Below are 22,687 nucleotides of genomic sequence, written 5' to 3' on the forward strand. Positions count from 1 at the left end.
AGCTGGCGGGGCCAGGAGACCAGGGCTGATCCGGCAGGAGGCCAGAAGACCAGGGCGGATCTGGCGGGAGGCTAGGAGACCAGGTGCACGGCCGGCTAGGAGACCAGGTGGACGGCCAGGAGTGTGGCCTGACGAGAGAGACGTGGGCTTTGGAGCAGGGCCTGATGAGACAGTGTGGCATGGAGAGGCTGACGAGGCAGCGTGGAATGCTGGACTCTCAGAGGGCGGAGCCACTAGGGACTTAGGGTGAGGAGCCACTGGAGGCAGAGACTCAGGGGTGGAGCCATGGAGGCGGAGGCTCTGGGGACAGAGCTGCTGGAGACTCTGGGGGCGGAGCAGCAGGGGGCTCAGAGGTCAGGGCAGCTGGGGGGTCAGAGGTCAAGGCGGCCGGGGACTCTGGCAGTGAGGTCAAGGCAGCATAGCATGACGAGGCAGACGTGACAACATAACTTGACAAGGTTTCAGATGCTAGCTCTGGGATGGTTGAGGCTTCAAATTCTAGCTTTGAGATGGTTGAGGCTTCAGGCACTAGCTCTGGGATGGATGAGGCTTCAGACGCTAGCTCTGGGACAGTTGAGGCTTCAAATTCTAGCTCTGAGATGGTTGAGGCTTCAGGTGTTAGCTCTGGGATGGATGAGGCTTCAGATGCTAGCTCTGGGACAGTTGAGGCTTCAAATTCTAGCTCTGAGATGGTTGAGGCTTCAGGCGCTTGCTCTGGGATGGACGAGGCTTCAGGCGCTAGCTCTGGGCCAGACGAGGCTTCAAGCGCCAGCTCTGGGATGGACGAGGCTTCAGGCACTAGCTCTGGGATGTACAAAGCTTCAGGCGCTAGCTCTGGATGGACGAGGCTTCAGATGCTAGCTCTGGGACAGTTAAGGCTTCAAATTCTAGCTTTGAGATTGTTGAGGCTTCAGGCGCTAGCTCTGGGACGGACGAGGCTTCAGGCGCTAACTCTGGGCCGGACAAGGCTTCAAGTGCCAGCTCTGGGATGGACGAGGCTTCAGGCACTAGCTCTGGGACAGACGAAGCTTCAGGCACTAGCTCTGGATGGACGAGGCTTCAGGTGCTAGCTCTGAGACGGACAAGGCTTCAGGCGCTAGCTCTGGTATGGACGAGGCTTCAGATGCTGGCCCTGGGATGGACAAGGCTTCGGGTGCTAGCTCTGGGACGGACGAGGCTTCAGGCGCTAGTTCTGGGAAGGATGAGGCTTCAGGCACTGGCTTGTTGACCATGGCAGCCATGGGCGATGGCTTGGTGACCATGTTAGGAGTGGGTGTCTGGCACGTTGGCTGAGGCTGAGCCACTCAGTCGAAGAGCAAAGTCAATATATTAAATCGGAGTCCAAATAATTGTGCCTCCAGGCAACATGGAGGATATGGGCTCATTTAGCCCAATACAAAAAAAAGTCTTTGAGGGCAATCTCATTGAAACTCACCTGGTTGCAGAGCCCACAAAAATCTACTATAAAATCCTCAATGGGATGATTCCCTTGATGGAGAGGCAGGAGCTGATCTGCTGGGTTCATCTTTGTCGGTCGAGTGTTCTGTAACATTATTGCAGTTTGAACATAGAAGTAGCAGACAAAGACGACAATGATATGATCCCAAGTGCAGTTTATTTACAAGTGAAATCCAAATGTGAAATAATTGCAAAGTGAAAACAAAACAAAACAAAACATAAACATGAATTTAAAGCTGCACTATGTAAGATTTTTGGTTAAAAATTAACAAATTGCCATTATTGATTTTATGAGACTACCCTGACCGATTTCGAAATCTTTAGTGGCCATATATTGTCTATCTTATCTGCCTGGCCAATATAGCAGTCTATCACTAGTCAGTTTCAAAATCTCAGACTTTGTTGGCAGATATGGGTGTATAGGTAAATCTTAGCACAATTTGTGACATTGTTGAGATGTATGTGAGATTACTAGGGTCTATTTCCCAGGAGAAAATTACATGAAGCAGTAGACTTAAGCAGAATTCTCCATTTGCTCACTTACTGCTGTCTTGGAGAAACAATTGACATACTAAAGAGATCTAATTTGTGATTTTTCTTTGCTTTGGGCCAGGTCTCCGTCCACACTTCAATGGTTCAACTCTTTGTGCTTTCACTGTAGCTTTGATGTAAAGACAGATAGCTCACTTTCACCATACTGGTATATTAAGAATCAGTCTTGATTGATTCACTCCATGAAATAGTCACTTGGCTGTCGCATTGAACTGCAGCTGCAATGACAGAAAGTATTTTTTGGAAAATTGAAACAGTGCATTGCAGTGTTTTAGTTGTCATTTTCAATGTTGCTGTTTCATTATCCTCTGACACATCTTAAGGTATCCTCTTCAGACCTGTTCCTTGTAAAACGCTGAATGTGAAAATAGAATCCATTTTTCAGTTGGCATCATAAACATTTTATTTAGCTTTGGCTTTGATTCCAAGACGTGCTGCAGCACTTTAAAATGAGGTTTGGTCATAAATCTGCTACACATGCACAGTGAGCTTCAACTGCATTTTATAGCAGGCCCGTTTTCTGAGAATGACCTTGGTAGTCAATAGAGGAGCCCACACAGGTTACGTCCCTCATATATAACCTCTCTGTCCCAGTAAGAGCTATTTTTACTTGGTTATGACCACACTGTTTCTGCAGGTGTTTGTGAGCCTGATTATCTCTACAGTTCCATTTAGATGCTAACAAGCTTTATCATTTGAGAATATACATAGCTGATATAGTTGCTCCAGGTGAGTAATTTTAATCACATCAGTTATAGGTTGTTGCTTTTTCAACTGTCTAGATTGTGGTGGTTTGCCATGTTAATTAGTTACAGGTAACCAGTAAGGAGAAGAAGTGTACTGGCCAATGCAGGGGTGGAGCTTGCTTTTTTGGTGCAGTATATGGGTGCTACTGAGAAAGTTTGGAATAGTTTAAAGCTGTAGAAATTTGGATAAAGCCTAGCCTATATAAAAGAGTGAATCTGTGGAAAATAGTTTGAAATTGCTCTTGACATTTATTTGAGCTATTTAACCATGTGCTATGTAACTATGCCCTAACCCTAACCCTAATATTACCAAATAATATAATTATGTTGGCTTGACAAACCACAGGCTTGGTTGTACAGGCTTGGTTTAGGGTTTTTCCAAAATCCCTAAACCAAGACCAGAACTATCAATTGTAACTCCTAACCCTTACTAGCTACAGTACATCCACCAAACTTGGCACAGACCTTCAGAGTGTTCTAACTTACATTGCTATATCTCTTCTAACTGATCAGCCATATGGTTTTCCTGCAAAGTGGCCAAATTCCAAAGGTTTTCAGAAAAGGCTTTGTCAAGCCATTATAACAGTTTGTCTTGACAAACTTTACCTACCTAATGATATATTCCAAATCCTTGTCTGCATAGTTGGCGGTGATATATGTAAGTGAAGCTCCACTACAGGCCCTGTGTGTTTCTGACAAGTACTATTGTGCAATGCGCAAACCTTATCTAACCTCCCTAATCAAGTGTTTCTAAGCAACTTCTCCCAATTTTGGTGAATGGATTAAATGTTTATAAAAACAAGATTCCCAGCTTTTATCAGCACAGTGGAAGAGGATAATAAGGAAACGATGTGATTCCGTTCCAACATTGTGTTATGCCACAGTCAGCAATAGAAGAGATATTGTGTTTTTTTCCTGAAATGTGTTTTGAGCATCTCCCATCACACAAAAAAACAATCCTCCCATGGAAAATGGAAGTAATACGGGCAGGAAAACTCTTTCTGAGAGGAACAAGTATTTATTTGCTGTCGCTATGTGCAGGTATCTTTCTCAAATCTTAAATGACCCCTGCAATGCTGTAGCTGACTGCACCAAATTTTAAATCCATACGTCAGTGAGAAAGGAAGATAGTAGATCCTCTTTCACGCCCTCATGGTTTTGTTTTGGCTGTTAGGAACCTTTGAATCTCCCAGAGTTAATTAAGTTTTCATTAACTGTGCATTATGAGATCAACTGGCCATGTGTATCAAGTTTTCTGAAAGTCAATTTGAAAATAAAAGATTTAAATGATGAATAACTGTTTGCTCTAGATCTGATGCCAGCAAATCAAGCTTAAGGCAAAGTGTGAAAGTAAGAAAACATTAAGAATGAGTAAGTATAATTGAATAGTTTCTTGGGAGTTTTAAATATTAGGCAAGCATTTCAGGCTGCATTTCTCATGATGTTGCGAACACTAACAAGCTTCCTATTAGAACAACATCTACAGGAAGCTCACTAGCCAGACGCTTAATGCTGTGAGTATTGGATTTTGGCTCATCTGCCTCTAGTCTGTAAATTGAGAGAATCATTCTCTCTTTTTCTTATACTCTCCATTTCTTTCGTGATAATTCCCTCTCCATCTCTTGGACTTTATACAGTGCTGGCTTGTTTGCCACCAGAGCTTATAAGTGAAGCAAAAACTGAAATTATGAGACATATATTTTAGAATTAGTTTCTCAGTCTTTTGAGGTCAGTGAATAATGAATAAATTTCACTGTGACGTTGATGCCAGTAAAAATACTGATGTGCCTCTTTTAATTTGTTGGATATGCTGATTGATAGAGGCAAACAAGGGTCAGGCTTGATTGCTGGAGACTATGAATAAATGCATTCAAATGGGCACGGATGTGAGATTTCTATAGTGGTAATAGTCTTACAATAATTCTGGTAGCCTTTGCTAAGTGAGGGGGATTAATGGTAAATGGAGGCTTGCATGGGAGCTGCCAGGGCCTATGGGAGAAGGATTAGAGAGGGCAGACTGCATGCCAATGAGTACCATCATCTGGAGGCAAGCAGCAAAGCTTGACGAACTAACCATGCCAGAGACATTCCAGCTGAGAGCAGACACACAGGCACACCTTTGCCAGTGTTGGACCAGAGGAACATTTTTAAGACTCAGAGCTCTGTTATGTCTTAAGTATCAACTTTGTCTCAGATGTTTCTTTGTTTCAGATATTTCTTTTAAAAGTCCTTAGGAGAAATAAAAAACAGACACAAATGAGTCTATTGTTTTACATACTGTATAGTAAGAGCTATAGAATTATTATTGATAGTATAGCAGAGATGATTTGGTCTTGGGAGAATTTGATGAGAAATGTTTGAGTTCATATTGAAATCTCTTTGGACATTTGGTTACAGACACATTATTTCTGGGGTATGCAATTTGAGACTTAACAATACTAGTTGAGCTCAAGTGACAGCATTTGTGGCATAATGTTGATTACCACAGAAAATAATTTAGACTTGTTACAACGCTAACAATGGAAGTGAATGGGGCCAGTCCATAAATGTTAAAATGCTCACTGTTTAAAAATTATAACCACAAGATGTAAACAATATGTGCTAACATGATTTTAGTTTGATAAAATCAGGGATTTACCAGCTTTATAGCGTTTACTAGATCACAGGGTTACTGGCGTTACGTCTGCAGGACAACAAAGTTGTAATATTGGATTTATTGAGCGATTTTATCTTGATAAAATCATGTTACACTTACAAAGTCTTGTGGCTATACTGAAAACCATTTGTATTTGAGTGTTTATGGAATGGCCCCATTCACTTCCATTGTAAGAGCCTTGCTGTAACCACAATTTTTACTTTATATAAATAGCTAAATGTGGGAAGAGTCAAAATAAGTTTTTTTTATGGTTATGAACGTCGTGTCATAAATGCTGTTAATTGAACTGAACTTGTATTGAACCCAAAATAAAACATCTTCATTTAATCATGATACTTTAATTGGTTGTTTATTAATATTACTTGCTTAATTGAATATTTTCTCTGCACTGTTACTTCATTTAATTTAAATTGCATAAAAATATCGAAACATTCTTAAAACGATTAATTTACTTGACGAGCAAAATGGCAAAAGATAATTTGTATTGTTTTCAGAGAAATCTAAAAAAAAAAAAAAAAACTTTCGGGAAAATACGTTTATTTTTCACTGGCAGATTATTCTTTTTTGTTTTAAGCATGATGTTTACTAAATTTGGTCAGATTGCTCTGAAAATAAGACTTAATATCTTTTTTACTTGTCAAATAAATATATCTTGTTTTAAGAATATTTAGATATTTGTTTTGGAAAATAAGACAAATATACTAAGTAAGAAAATTATATTTTGCTGTGCTGATATTATTTGTATTATTTTTTTTTTTTTTGTTAATGTTACGTTTGTTTAGTGGCACTTGTTATTTCACTTTGTTACATTGCACTTTATTTTACTGTACACAGCTCTGTTGCAAATGCTTTGGCAACATTTTTTACAGATTTTGTCTCGTCAATAAAGCAAACCAAAATGGAGATATTAAAGAGTTTTTATAATTTGTGATTTTTTTCTCTTCAGTGGCTGTTGACTAAGACAATAAAATTACAACACTGTAGAAAGTTTGAGCAATTTTCAAACAATATCTTTTTTATGCTTTGATCGCTGGCCTACAATTGATGCTGGGACCAAATGGCCTGCCAGTGTTGATTTTTTTTTTTTTTTTTAAATAAAATGAATGTTTTTGCCTAGAACCATTGAAGAAAACCAATAACAGCTCAGAGAGTTTCACTGCCTCATGTTATCTGATATAGATGACAGAGCAATTATTCCATCAGTGAAGTTATAGCTTTTTGTATGAGGGGTTGTTGCTGTATGTTTTAAACCATAAAAACATAAATATCAAACAGATATAGGGATCGTTCTTAACTCGTGTGTGCACAGGAGTGATACTGATTTGTATTTCATTTGTTCTCTCCAGCTGTGCAATCTCTGAACAGCCTGAACGACCAGATCGCTCACTTCATGGTGAACAGACCCAACTCCATGAGCCATGAAGAGGACACCTTTCTGCCCAGTGAAAGAGATACTTTGAAACAATCCATGGCTCTGATGAGACACTTGCTTATGGACGCACAGGTAAACCACCATATCTACAAGTCTTTGCTGTTACCCTTTATATCAGCAACAATCATAATGTTAGCTTTAATGGTAAATTGAGACTTTTTACACATTGCTCATTATACAAATTGGCCTCCAAAATTGCCTGTGCAATGTTTTCATTAGTTTTATCTACAATTTGTCCATGATTTATCTTAATCAAATCAAATGAAATGAATCAAATGACACTGTAGAGTGTCAATGCTCAGCTACACTCAGCTACATAGCTACATATATATATATATATATGTAATGGGAGCCAACTGGTACATGATAGCTGTGTGGTATGTGTAAAACCTCAATCCCCTGCCCTCAAGAGGTGCACTAGTGACCGATGCTAGAGGCTGTTGCCTTTAGCCTCCTCGTTAGCACGCCTGCCTCCCATGCCGGCTGATGTCGGTTGGAATCCCGCTCAGAGTGGGTTGCGCAGGACCGGTAATATATATATATATATATATATATATATATATATATATATATATATATATATATATACTTTTGTCTTATTTTCCAGTAAAAATATCTAAACATCCTTAAAAGATAAATTCACCTGATGAGGAAAAACTGCAAATGTTTTTTAGGCTTGATTTCAGAGAATGCATCTTTATTAGATGTGTATTTTTCTCTTGTGGCACTGGTATTTTTTCCTACTGGTATTTGTTCATGCTTAAAACAAGTAAAAAAATCTGCCTGTGCCACAGGACAAAATACACTTATATTCAGGATACATTCTCTGAAAACAAGTCTTATTTTAATAAACTAGTAGTTTTGCTCATATGGTAATTCAGGGGTGCCATCACATGGGTCAAAGTAGTACTGCTAAATTTTAAAGCAATGACATATAATGTTAAAATAAGTGGGCTACCTGCTTTAAAATCATGTCTTTTCAATTTTGTGTTCATTGACATAAGCATATTATCACTGCACACTTAAATATAAGTATATTTTTATGAATTTACAGACTGTTATTGAAATCAGGGGTGCCTGCAGGATTTGTTCTCTGGGTATGCAGAGAAACTTGAACGATTAAAGAAGTGTACCCTTATTTGTCTAGGGGGGTCCGGGGTCATGCACCCCCGGGAGAATTTTTTTGGCGAAAAACAGAGAGAATTTGAGAGAAGCATTTTTATTTTATCTTCAGGATGTGTTCTAACATTTTTGTAATAATTCACTACAAAGCATTTCTAAAATACTTGTTCACGTGACATGGCACTAGTTGAAGTTTCTCAAAGTTACCTCTCAAAATGTAGCTTTTTCTTTAAATTAATGTAGATATGTTTTTTTTAAAGTATATAGCCTACATTATCACCCTTCTCTTCAGTCACTTGTTTCCCAGCAAGACGTAATGCCATTATGTACTGACTTACATTGATATAGTTGTTCTGGCAGATACCTTTAACAAAAACTTAAAAAGGTAAAAAAAAAAAAAAAAAATATATATATATATATATATATATATATATATATATATATATATATATATATATATATATACAGGTGCTGGTCATATAATTAGAATATCATCAAAAAGTTGATTTATTTCACTAATTCCATTCAAAAAGTGAAACTTGTATATTATATTCATTCATTACACACAGACTGATATATTTCAAATGTTTATTTCTTTTAATTTTGATGATTATAACTGACAACTAAGGAAAATCCCAAATTCAGTATCTCAGAAAATTAGAATATTGTGAAAAGGTTCAATATTGAAGACACCTGGTGCCACACTCTAATCAGCTAATTAACTCAAAACACCTGCAAAGGCCTTTAAATGGTCTCTCAGTCTAGTTCTGTACACTACACAATCATGGGGAAGACTGCTGACTTGACAGTTGTCCAAAAGACGACCATTGACACGTTGCACAAGGAGGGCAAGACACAAAAGGTCATTGCAAAAGAGGCTGGCTGTTCACAGAGCTCTGTGTCCAAGCACATTAATAGAGAGGTGAAGGGAAGGAAAAGATGTGGTAGAAAAAAGTGTACAAGCAATAGGGATAACCGCACCCTGGAGAGGATTGTGAAACAAAACCCATTCAAAAATGTGGGGGAGAACCACTACGCACAGACGTATGCAAGACATGGGTTTCAGCTGTTGCATTCCTTGTGTCAAGCCACTCTTGAACAACAGACAGCGTCTGAAGCATCTCGCCTGGGCTAAAGACAAAAAGGACTGGACTGCTGCTGAATGGTCCAAAGTTATGTTCTCTGATGAAAGTAAATTTTGCATTTCCTTTGGAAATCAGGGTCCCAGAGCCTGGAGAAAGAGAGGAGAGGCACACAATCCACGTTGCTTGAGGTCCAGTGTAAAGTTTCCACAGTCGGTGATGGTTTGGGGTGCCATGTCATCTGCTGGTGTTGGTCCACTGTGTTTTCTGAGGTCCAAGGTCAATGCAGCCGTATACCAGGAAGTTTTAGAGCACTTCATGCTTCCTGCTGCTGACCAACTTTATGGAGATGCAGATTTCATTTTCCAACAGGACTTGGCACCTGCACACAGTGCCAAAGCAACCAGTATCTGGTTTAAGGACCATGGTATCCCTGTTCTTAATTGGCCAGCAAACTCGCCTGACCTTAACCCCATAGAAAATCTATGGGGTATTGTGAAGAGGAAGATGCGATATGCCAGACCCAACAATGCAGAAGAGCTGAAGGCCACTATCAGAGCAACCTGGGCTCTCATAACACCTGAGCAGTGCCACAGACTGATCGACTCCATGCCACGCCGCATTGCTGCAGTAATTCAGGCAAAAGGAGCCCCAACTAAGTATTGAGTGCTGTACGTGCTCATACTTTTCATGTTCATACTTTTCAGTTGGCCAAGATTTCTAAAAATCCTTTCTTTGTATTGGTCTTAAGTAATATTCTAATTTTCTGAGATACTGAATTTGGGATTTTCCTTAGTTGTCAGTTATAATCATCAAAATTAAAAGAAATAAACATTTGAAATATATCAGTCTGTGTGTAATGAATGAATATAATATACAAGTTTCACTTTCTGAATGGAATTAGTGAAATAAATCAACTTTTTGATAATATTCTAATTATATGACCAGCACCTGTGTGTATGTATATATATATATATATATATATATATATATATATATATATATATATATATATATATATTTTTTTTTTTTTTTTTCTGTCATCATTACTCAACTTCATGTTGTTCCCAACATAAATTTAATTTTTTTTCTGTTTAGCATAAAAGATGTTGGGCATAATGTCAAGGTCACCATTCACTTTCATTACAGCTTTTCATTCACTTTCCCATACAGTGGAAGTGAATACTGAGACTAATGTTCTGCCTAACATCTCCTTTTGAGTTCCACAGAAAGAAAAAAAAAAGTCAAGGGTTTGCAAGAATGTGAAAATGTGAAGTGATGACAGATTTTTTTCATTTTGTGTGAACTATCACTTTAACAGTCAATGCTCACCAGTTTAAAGTAGACAAAATGCATGTTACTATGAACATGTTAACAGATGAAATCCTAAAAAGGGGACCTTGTTGCTAAATGAGTTATGATGTTTACTGAAAGATAATAAGATGTATATTAAAGATTATAAATTATATTTTGATAGATTATAAAATTATATTTTGAATAGTATGCATGTATATTACAAGTATTATATTATAATATTTCGATTATTTGTATTATGTAGGCTACTATTACCGGTAGGCTACATATAGCCTACTTATATTATTAAACTTGACTAAATCAGAAGGCAAAGAATACCTGTATTGTCAATGTCAGATGATGGAGATGAGGGATGTAACAGGTGCTTAGCAGGGTGATGAATTCTGTTTGAAGTGTTTCTCTTCACTCTCAGTAATTCTGGTTGCATTACACACAAAGTTTGTTTTGCTATTTCTGCCTTTCTTGTCAAAAATGCTTTTTTATGAGGGACCGCCACGATGTGACGAGACAAAACCAGATCGCTCCAACGTTGCACACTTGCACTGCATATAGGAGCAATTGTTTTATCACATCACTTGCTTGCAGTAATGCAGTATAACGTCATTTCATGTCGAATTAACAGGTTTATATATCACCTTATGCACCAGAGTAACTAGCGCGGAGCCATCTTGAAAAGTTCTAGTGGTTCTATATAGATATCTATGGTGTTGATGTCAAAGTGTAATTAGCTAGCGAAGTGGATTTACAGGTTATAGAGTTGTCAGTAAATATTATGAGTATTTTAGTGTTCAGGGAATGTCATAACAACTGGAAGCAGACCGGGGAGATTTTAAAGCAAGAGTGCTTCATTCATAAATACACAAGATCCTACCTTCAAGCTGTGGACGTGCTGAGCTCATGAAACTCCAAGACAACACAAAGTCATTAAAAATATCTCTGTAAGACACCTCTGGCAATCTTCTCATGTCATTCACCAATCGTGTTATAGTTAAGGTAAGCAGATTTTTTGAGCGTTAAACCGGGACGGGGGGAGGGGTGACACTATATTTACACACACACACACATGCACACACGTGAAAATGTGTTTTATTTTATATTCTGTTAACAACAATTTTAATCACATTTAAGCCTCTAAAAATGTAGGGTGACAAATTAATTTAAAAAAGTACAATTGTAATTTTCTTTAATGTTCAACTTGCATGAGCTATCACTGTTGGAAATTTCATATCAACTACACATTTTAACACATTATTAACAAGTTGAAACCTAAATATTAAGCAGAATTACACGTATAACAATTGTCTGAATGTGATCTGCCAGGTCCAATTTACCTCCACGGGTGTGGTAAAAATGAACATTTAGAGTGGCAGAATAAACACCTCACAAGCATTTTCACGTAGTAAAGGGGTGGTGTAGACTCACACCATCAATTCTTGGTGAAAAATACTTTCTGTGCTCCCAGATGTAATCCATTTTTTATCGACTCTTCTCAGTAGCTTTAATACAAAAAGGAAGTTAGATGACAAAATTCGGAAGAGTGGATCACGGAAAAGGGGCGGGGCTGAATAAGGTGAATAGGTTTCATCTTTAAGTCCAGCAAATGTGCAACTTCCTTTGCTTACTGTGCGCTCACAATGAAGTGACAAGTGTCAAATGAACTGCGGAGTGCTGCACGAGATGAGAGAGAGAGAGAGAGAGAGAGAGAGAGAGAGAGAGAGAGAGAGTGAGAGAGAGAGAACACAGCCTAAAAACATTACCAGGAAGAATTGGCAATCCAAAATGGAGAAATATGGGAAACCCATTTCCAAACATTATTTAATAAAGTAGAAACTGGCACAAATTGTAAGCAAAATCAAATAACTAAACATTTGGAAGTACTAGAATTGGCAAACAAAGATAAGCAAAACCCATTAGACTTTCCTATTACTGAAAAGGAACTTAAAGACAAAATTAAAACTCTAAATCCCAAAAATGTATCTGGACCTGATGGGATATTGAATGAAATGTTAAAATATACCAACACTAAATTCCAATCAGCCATTCTAAAATTATTCAGCGGGATTCTGTGTGTAGGTTACTTCCCTGACATCTGGAATCAAGGACTGGTAACACCCATCTTTAAAAATGGAAATACATTTGACCCAAATAATTACAGAGGCATTTGTGTGAGTAGCAACCTCGGAAAAATATTTTGTAGTATAATTAATGAGCCTTTTGGACTTCCATCACAACACACAATGTCTTGAGCAGAAGTCCAATTGGATTTTTACCAAATTACCATACATCTGACCATAATTACACATTACAAACCTTAGTTGAACAACATGTTGTCCAAAATAAAGGAACATTTTTTGCATGCTTTATTGACTTTAAAAAAGCATATTTTACAAACTTATTGAAAGTGGCATAGGAGGTAAAACCTATGACCTCATTAAATCAATGTATACTGAAAGCAAATGTGGCATCAAAATTTGCACAAAAAGAACACGATTTCTTTCCCAGGAGCGTGGAGTGAGACATGGTTGCTGTTTAAGCCCAACATTGTTTAACATTTACATCAACGAACTAGCAACCAGTCTGGAGCGATCTGCAGCCCCTTGTCTCCCTCTACACGACTCAGAAATCAAATGCGTGCTGTATGTAGATGACCTGGCTCTGCTGTCTCCCACTGAACAGGGTCTACAGCAGAACCTGGATCTGCTAGAGCAATACTGTCAGACGTGGGCCCTGACAGTAAACCTCAATAAAAAAAATAAAAAAAACATCATGACCTTCCAGAAAAGATTCAGATCCCAGGGAACTCAAAGAATATTCACATTAGGAAATAACCAGATTACACACTCATCACACTACAATTATCTAGGACTAAAAATCACTTTCACTGGAAACCCTGCAGTGAATGAACTGAGAGATAAAGCTCGCAAGGCCTTCTATGCCATAAAAAGACAATGTCCTATAGAGATACCTATTAGAATTTGGTTAAAAATGTTAGAATTGGTGATTGAGCCGACTGTCCTGTATGGCAGTGAGGTGTGTGGTCCACTGACAAATCCAAATCAAGAATTCACCAAATGGGAAAAACATCCAATTGAGACCCTGCATGCACGGATTTACTAATCCAAAACCAAGGTTTTATTTTAAACAGATAGTTCACCCAAAAATGACAATTCTCTTATCATTTACTCACCCTCATGCCATCCTAGATGTGTATGACTTTCTGTCTTTTTGAACACAAATTAAGATTTTTAGAAAAATATATCACCTCTGTAGGTCCATACAATGAAAGTGAATGTTGACCAGACATTTGTAGCTCCAAAAATCACATAAAGGAAACATAAAAGTAATCCATACGACTCAAGTGTTTTAATCCATATCTTCAGAAGTGATATAATAGAAAGTCATACACATCTGGGATGGCATGGGGGTGAGTAAATATTTTTGAACTTTAATTAAATACAATTCAGATAAAACATCAGCAATTGAGATAGGATGGCTCATTCCTAATTGTTTTCAATGGGCACTTCATGAAAAGATTTTAACAAATTAATAGGCAGACCTCTGTGGCATGACACTTAACTCTAGCTTAATTGCATCTGTGTCACCACATGATCCAATAAGTCACAACAGCACATCTACACCACAAGATCCATTAATGACTCTGTCCGTAGAGATGCTGTCCACAGTTACACTTTAAAATCTGCAATCTTTGAAACATTTCCACTCAAATCCTTGTTTAGCACCCATAGGCTATTGGCAGAGCCGAAGAGCACTATAATACCTGGAGAGAGCCATCGGCAGGGTTGGGATGGTTACTTTTGAAATGTATTCCACTACAGATTACAGAATACATGCTGTAAAATGTCATTTGTAACGTATTCCGTTAGATTACTCAAGGTCAGTAACATATTCTAAATACTTTGGATTACTTCTTCAGCACTGGTAGATTTTTTCACTTGTTTTGACTGTAAAAACTCTGCCAGTACAGTAAGACAAAATACTCATGTTAAAAATACATTCTCTGAAAAAAATAAATATCTTATGCAGTGTTGTTTCTAAAACAAGATAAATCAATTTGATCTTGTTTTAAGGATTTTTAGATATTTTTACAGGAAAACAATACAAAAATTATTATCAAGAATAAGATTTTTGCCCTAATATCAAAGGTCTTACTAGAAAAAAAGAAATTATAATCTAATGTGAATTTTCTTGATAAAAAAAATATGATCGTGCCTGGTAACATGTGCATGTAAAATGGCTAGAAATAGCATTTTATCTTAGTGTAAAGCCGACAATTTACACAAGGTTTATTTCTATTTCTTCTGCTCCAAACTTACTTCAAACTTACTTCTCTGTCTGCTCGTATGAATGTAACACATCATAAGAAAGTGTTTCACCGCTGTTCAAATGCACTTTGGATCGCATCATTTATATGTATAAATGTTTTCCATCTGAAAGGACTAAATATTAAATGAAACAAATGACAATAAAATGCAAAGTAATCTCTTCAGTAATCAAAATACTTTTTGAATGTAACTGTATTCTAATTACCAATGATTTAAACTGTAACTGTAGTGGAATACAGTTACTTATATTTTGTATTTTAAATGCGTAATCCCGTTACATGTATCCCGTTATTCCACAAACCTGGCCATCGGTTAGTATTACCATTCATCACGATGGCAGTTGTTAGGCTGGCGCATGAATCCCTTGGTACACAACCTGCTTGCTGCCATTTTTGCTTGTGCACACTCATTTCTAGCCTCTTTTATTTTAAGCCAATAAGTTTAGCCGTAAATGTGGGTAATTACTCTGGGGCCGGAGGAAAATTATGTCTTAAAATCGCTGATTGACTAACAGCACAACAAAAACTTTGAACAAAAATAGAGAAGTGCATGGTGATACATTTCAACGTTTGCATTACATAACCAACTACATTTATAAGCTTGTTTGCGATCAAATTGCACTGTGGCTCAATTGAGAGAGTGTTGTGCTTGTGATGCAAAGGACCAGGGTACGAGTCCTGAAGAGCACACGAGTCAATATCTACGCCGAAAGTGTCTTAAAAGCACCACAAAATGACTTGGTTGCTCCAGCTATTGCACTTTGTATATCACATTTGCTTTTATGATAATATCGGTTGGTTTAGGTTGAAGGTTTAGGGTATAGGGAGGTAGATTGTCTTGATTTAAGACTTTATAAAGTATTAACCTTAAAAACCTCATCTGTTTGGGAGAACATTTAACACGCTTATAGCGCCACACAGTGGATGTTTGACCTCGCAACTGCCGCGATGCGTGTAATGAACCACGTAATATAATTTTGCAAAAATGTTGCATTTTTTTTCATGAGATCAGGCTGGTATTGTATGTTTAATCGATTGTAATCTAGATATGTACAGTATGTAATCTATTTAAGTGCTTTTCTGTATTCAATACTGCTAGAGCTGAAGATGTTTTGGCAATGGTCAGGCAAAGGTTCATGCATACAAGGTCAAGGGAAGATGTCGAGAAAGGCTTGAGCATTTTTTAAATGTCGCTATTTGAATAACTGAATGTCACTTTGTTCGAAGAAGCATATAAATAATTTACTGTGCCCCTTTTCAACTGTGATTCAAATGCACTGTTCACAAATCATTATCACTCTGTGCTGCTTTGACAGTAGATACCACATTTAACTGGCATTACTCTTTCTGGCCTGAAAGACACTGAAAAGAATAATCTATGGAAGTATTCACTTGTGGTGGCTAGTCTGGAACAAAACGATAAATGTGCCTCAAGATATTGCATAAAAAGTATCCACTACCTGATTTTTCTGTTGTTGTTGTTTCTGTTGAGGGAAAATAGTCTCTCTATGCTGATCACACTTAATTGTTTCATCCCTCCATCCCCAGGATGTATGTTGAGGAAACATTGTGTCCGTAGCACAGTTGCTGTCATTGGCTTTGTAAAACATATTTCCTGAACGTTGCAATCCTCCCTCTTAATCTTAAGGAGCTGTATACATACGGAATAGAAACACTACTGTGGCTACCCTGATGGAAAATCTAGCTTCAATGGAAAGTTCTCCCAAACGTGTCATTTATTCACACTCACATCATTCCAAACCTGTAGGAATTTCTTTCTTCTGTGGAAGACAAAAGGAGAAATTTGCAATCATGTTGACACTGCTTTTTTTTTTCTTCCTTACTGTGAAAGTGAATGGTGACTGAGGCTGTCAGTCCCTAATATTCAGCCTAACATCTCCTTTTGTGTCCCGCAGGAGACAAAAAGTCACAACTGTCTTACTCCTCGTTGTTAAATGATGAATGTTCATTGTGACAAGACATCGTGATGAATTTGGGTAATCAATTAGACACATTGCAGATTTGCATGATTGATACCGTGACTCGTCCCCATTTTCCAGAATGTGTTTCCCTTACTTACAGTGTCATTAATTAAGAGGAAAATAGTTCAGCAAAAGGCCATCGCCTTCCATTGAGGACTGCTACGTGCCCACTGCACATACAGAATGTTAGCCCCAGACCACTTTCTCTTTCAGAACTGAAGTAGCAGGACTTTAAGATGAATGATCATGAATTTATGAATAGAAACTGGGGTTCAGGTGCTATGAACAAGTTAAACCTCAACAATGCGCACTGAAGATATTCTTATAGAAAATGCAATTTTATGTCACTGCCTCGCTTATGTGATTTGAGCTCCCTCTTACTGATAAAGATGGAATTGAGGGTTTATGCTTTTTTTTATATGGATTTGAGCGTAGTAGCTTGAATCACTGATTGATAGTTGCAGAGCAGAAATTGGCAATCATAGTGCACTGGAATATTACACAATCTTTTAGCATCCAGTTGGGGGGGAAAAAATGCAGTTTCAGACATTATTGAGAGGAGAAAATCAAAGCACCGGTTTCAGAGATTATTATTCATAAGTTATCAGCTGTGATTTCATTGCTCAGAATGCATTATAAGCCAACTGTGATGCTATATTACTGCATCTCCTGTCTATTGTACACAGAGATATGAATTCACTAACCAGTTGCACCACTTTTGTGTGCGATATTTCAGCGCAAAACACTGGGTTGTATCCACACAACCTGTATTTCAACTTAATCAAGCACTAGCATGCATTAGACGTTAGCTGCTTCCCAATTTGCATACTTCTACATGATTCTGCATAGGGATGTCATGATACCAAAATTTCAGTAGTTGGGAAGAATAACAGTAAAATTTCACGATTCTCGATACCAATTTCGATACCAACAAACAAATAAATAAATAGGTAATATGCTGTTGAACACACTCCTTTAGTCTATTTCACAAAGTTAAATGTAAATAATAAATTAAAACAATTGAATGTTTCCTTGAAGAGTTTCTCAATTAAGTGAACACTGCAAGTTTTTTTTAAGTAGGAGTCAGACACTATGTCAGAGACTATAAAGTTTAATAAATTTTATCATCAAAATAGTGTCTAATCAAATGAATTAATAAAACTACAAACAAATGAAAATGGAACAATTAATTTTCAATACTATTGCATAATCTAACATACAAAATTGGTCTTATTTTTGTCAAATAAAGTGTTGCACAACAGAGCATCACATTATAAATAAAAACATTGATAGAAACTTCCATTCAGTACAACAGCACTCTTGCTTGTAAGATATTGCTTAAATATTATTATTACAATTATTACAGTAAATACTAAATTGTACTAAACAGTAGTTATATATTTCTGTAGCAATTTCTTCAATTCTCCCATCGAACTTTTCTTTTGAATCAAACGTTTATTTTGACGTGAGGGATATTCTATTTTGTGTTTTTGACGTTAGTTTTACACCTCCGGTTAAGACGTTGGATTATGGCCCAGTGTAACGAAATGCAGTGATTTAATTATAAATACAGTATAGGGTATAGTCTACATGTGCTGCACGCTTTACAGAAAACGTGCGCTCTTTTCTGTCATCAACTACAAAAAGCACAGTGCGTGATGCTCATAAAATGTGGTGTTTTGATCAATCTTTTTGTTCAACTTATAAGTGGCTTCACACATTTACGTGTGCTGAAGCATGCAGCACATGCAGACTGTATTTATGTAATTAAATCAGAGGTTTAACAATCACAAGGTTTAATATCACTATTTTAATTTGATTAATTGTCAATTTTGGTGTAAAAGGAGTAACTGCAAATGCTGTTAAGCGTGTGAGCATATGCTAATTTATAGTGTAAGAAGAGTAGCTTATTGTGTAGCTTGCTACTTTTTTAAAAATTTTTTAGTTTGACTATAGTTTAACTGCTTTAATTTATTTGTAGCTTGTAGCTTGAGAAACTATAGTTTCAAAGTAGCTTTTCCAGCACTGTTCGAAGTGCTGCCCTTGAACACCATTAAAGATCAGTTTATGGCAATAATGGACAAGCACTGTTGTGCAATACTGTACAACAGGGTCATAATCGTGGCTCAAAGTGAGGTTCATTTCCAGTATACCTGGAGGAGATCCATTACGGCAAAATGTGCAAAGGCCTCCGGTCAACAACAGTGCATTGCTCCAGTTGAACCCAAAATAAATTGCTCATTGTCAGACCTCTCTTTCTCCGCTGTCAGGTAATTTGGGCCTCATGGTCCCTGAGTCACTGTCCAAGCACTTTTCTTTATACAACAACTTTATACATCACGTGTAAGGTTAATTGGTTCTCGTGAAAGCTGTGCTATGGAACTGTGGGAACTAAGAAACGTCTTCGTTTGGATCCACTCCAAAGTCACATACTGCTGTAAGATCAGAAAAGTCTGGGAAAATTTCTGTCAATTAGGGAAGTACACAGGCAAAGTGCTTCGAGTGCTCCATGCTTTTGTTCATTAATTGCACTTATCAACACTGTTGATAGCCTCTTAGAAGATGAGGAGTGTTATTTTTTTATAGAAGTGATTGCAATTACATTATGCCTGATTTCTTAGAACATTTTTGTAACACACTAAACATTAACAATCTCGTTGTGATTAACATAAAGCTTTTTCACTTTGCAGTTTCATTTGATAAGCAACCTGATCTATGCTTTAATTGGAATTGTTACTTATCTGTTGCCCAGTTTTCCTGTGATTTCCATCTCTTTGTGTTTATTTGCTTGTTTTTATCCATGACATAACACTACATGCTGCTGCAGAGGCCTTGCATCCATTGTGAAAGATCATCTGGAGAAGTTTAAGCATATTGAATATTGTTGGGCAGAGTGTGATAGGTGGAAAATTAATTTGGATAGAATTTCCAATGTTTCTCTTTGAACGTGCTCCAGGAATTGATTGCTTCATTTGTCGTTTGCAAAGATGAATAATGTATGTGTTGCTCGCTAGAGGGGGGATTACTCAAATGCATTTTGGTAGGTTGTGTGTATGTGTGTGTTTGTGTGTGTGTGATGCAACAGAATCTGGCCTGCTTGCACACACAGGCACCAGGGTTTCCAAGAGTGTTGATGGAGTCTGTTCACATGATGGAAGAATGGAGACTTCAGGAATAGACATGACCAATATCGAATAGGTGATTGGCTGTAATGCGGTGACAACTCATACGGTCCAACTCTTACATTCATCAAACACTCTGTTAATAATCAGTGGATGTCATTATATATAAACAACGAGGTTTCTTGTGTAAAGAACTAAAGATCAATTAAAGGAATACTTCAACCAAAAATGAGAATTCTTTCATAATCTACTCTACCCATTTCATTCCAAACCTGTATGACTTTTTTATCTAATGTGGAATGCAAAACATGACATTTGTAATTATATTATCAATCTCCAAAATGCATCAAAATGCAATAAAGCACCATAAAGTATCATAAAAGTAGTTTATATGACTTGTGCTCACAGAAAATCTTTTTTCATTATTATCTTTATATATACAGGTATTTTCAGTACATATACAGTAAGTATATATATATATATATATATATATATATATATACTGTATACTGTTTATATACACTCAGTGACCACTTCATTAGGTACACCTGTACATCTACTTATTCATGTGATTATCTAATCAGCCAGTCGTGTGACAGCATTGCAATGCATATAATCATGCAGATAGGGGTCAGGAGCTTCAGTTAATGTTCACATCAACCATCATAATGGGGAAAAATGTGATCTCAGTGATTTCGACCGTGGCATGATTGCTGTTGCCAGAGGGATGGTTTGAGTATTTCTGTAACTGCTGATCTTCTGGGATTTTTTTTTTTTTTTTTTTTGGAATGCCCAGTTCCCAATGTGCTTTTAAATCCTCGTGGTCGCGTAGTTATTTGCCTCAATCCGGGTGACAGAGGACGAATCCCAGCTGCCTCCGCGTCTGAGACCGTCAACCCCGCGCATCTTATCACATGGCTTGTTGAGCGCGTTGCCACGGAGACATAGCGCTTGTGGAGGCTTCATGCCATCCACCGCGGCATCCACGCTCAACTCACCACGTGCCCCACCGAGAACGAACCATATTATAGCGATCACGAGGAGGTTACCCCATGTGACTCTAACCTCCCTAGCAACTGGGCCAATTTGGTTGCTTAGGAGACCTGGCTGGAGTCACTCAGCATGCCCTAGGATAGCAAACTAGCAAACTCCAGGGGTGGTAGCCAGCGTCTTTACCACTGAGCTACCCAGGCCCCTGTCTCCTGGGATTTTCAAACTCAACAGTCTCTAGAGTTTCTGTTCTTGGCTGACAGAAGTGGAACCTGACATGGTCTTCTACTGTTGCAACCCATTCACCTCAAGGTTTGACATGTTATGCATTCTGAGATGCTATTCTGCACTCTACAGTTGTACAGAGTGGTTATCTGAGTTACCGTAGCCTTTCTGTCAGCTCGAACCAGTCTGGCTATTCTCCATTAAACTCTCTCATCAACAAGGTGTTTCTGTTCACAGAATTGCCGCTCACTGGATGTTTTTTTTTGGCACCATTCTGAGTAAACTTCAGAGACTGTTGTGTGTAAAAATCCCAGGACAGCCGTTACAGAAATATTCAAACCAGCCTGTCTTGCACCAAAAATCATGCCATGGTCAAAATCACTGAGATCATATTTTTCCCCATTCTGATGGTTGATGTGAACATTAACTGAAGCTCCTGACCTGTATCTGAATGACTTTATGCACTGCACTGCTGCCACATGGTTGGGGGTTTAGATAATCATATGAATAAGTACAGTTGAAGTCAGAAGTTTACATACACTTAGGTTGAAGTCATTAAAACTCATTTTTTAACCACTCCACAGATTTAATATTAGCAAACTATAGTTTTGGAAAGTAGTTTAGGACATACTTGCATGAGTAATTTTTCCAACAATTGTTACAGACAGATTGTTTCACTTTCAATTGACTATATCACAATTCTAGTGGGTCAGAAGTTTACATACTCTAAGTTAACTGTGCTTTAAGCAACTTGGAAAATTCCAGAAAATGATGTCAAGCCTTTAGACAATTAGCTAATTAGCTTCTGATAGGAGGTGTACTGAATTGGAGGTGTACCTGTGGATGTATTTTAAAGCCTACCTTCAAACTCAGTGCCTCTTTGCTTGACATCATGGAAAAATCAAAAGAAATCAGCCAAGACCTCAGAAATTTTTTTTTTGGACCTCCACAAGTCTGGTTCATTCTTGGGAGCAATTTCCAAATGCCTGAAGGTACCACGGTCATCTGTACGAACAATAGTACACAAGTATAAACACCATGGGACCACACAGCCATCATACCACTCAGGAAGGAGACGCATTCTGTCTCCTAGAGATGACCATAATTTGGTACAAAAAGTGCAAATCAATCCAAAGAACAACAGCAAAGGACCTTGTGAAGATGCTGGAGGAAACGGGTAGACAAGTATTTATAGACACAATAAAACAAGTCCTATATTGTCATAACCTGAAAGACTGCTCAGCAAGGAAGAAGCCACTGCTCCAAAACTGCCATAAAAAAGTCAGACTACAGTTTGCAAGTGCACTTGGGACAAAGATCTTACTTTTTGTAGAAATGTCCTCTGGTCTGACAAAACAAAAATTGAACTATTTGGCCATAATGACCATCGTTATGTTTGGAGGAAAAATGGTGAGGCTTGCAAGCCGAAGAACACCATCCCAACCATGAAGCATGAGGGTGGCAGCATCATGTTGTGAGGGTGCTTTGCTGCAGGAGGGACTGGTGCACTTCACAAAATAGATGGCATCATGAGGAAAGAAAATTATGTGGATAAATTGAAGCAAAATCTCAAGACATCAGCCAGGAAGTTAAAGCTCGGTCGCAAATGGGTCTTCCAAATGGACAATGACCCCAAGCATACCTCCAAAATTGTGACAAAATGG

The 22,687-nt window shown here is 37.8% G+C and overlaps 1 protein-coding gene across 4 annotated transcripts in view; it reads left to right on the forward strand.

Annotated features, from left to right (window-relative positions):
- The window catches only part of LOC127427576 (kazrin-like), a 230,491-nt gene that overhangs the window by 34,739 nt on the left and 173,065 nt on the right, over positions 1-22,687 (forward strand). For all 4 annotated transcript variants that reach the window (XR_007894952.1, XM_051675237.1, XM_051675238.1 and 1 more), the window contains exon 3: positions 6,759-6,916. Coding sequence is in view for 3 of the 4 variants with exons in the window: in XM_051675237.1 (XP_051531197.1) it covers positions 6,759-6,916 (158 nt within the window). In the remaining variant the exon portion in view is untranslated. The remainder of the gene's footprint in view (positions 1-6,758; positions 6,917-22,687) is intronic.

This window comes from Myxocyprinus asiaticus, chromosome 37, assembly GCF_019703515.2.
Source record: "Myxocyprinus asiaticus isolate MX2 ecotype Aquarium Trade chromosome 37, UBuf_Myxa_2, whole genome shotgun sequence".
In the NCBI taxonomy this organism is placed as follows: Eukaryota; Metazoa; Chordata; class Actinopteri; order Cypriniformes; family Catostomidae; genus Myxocyprinus; species Myxocyprinus asiaticus.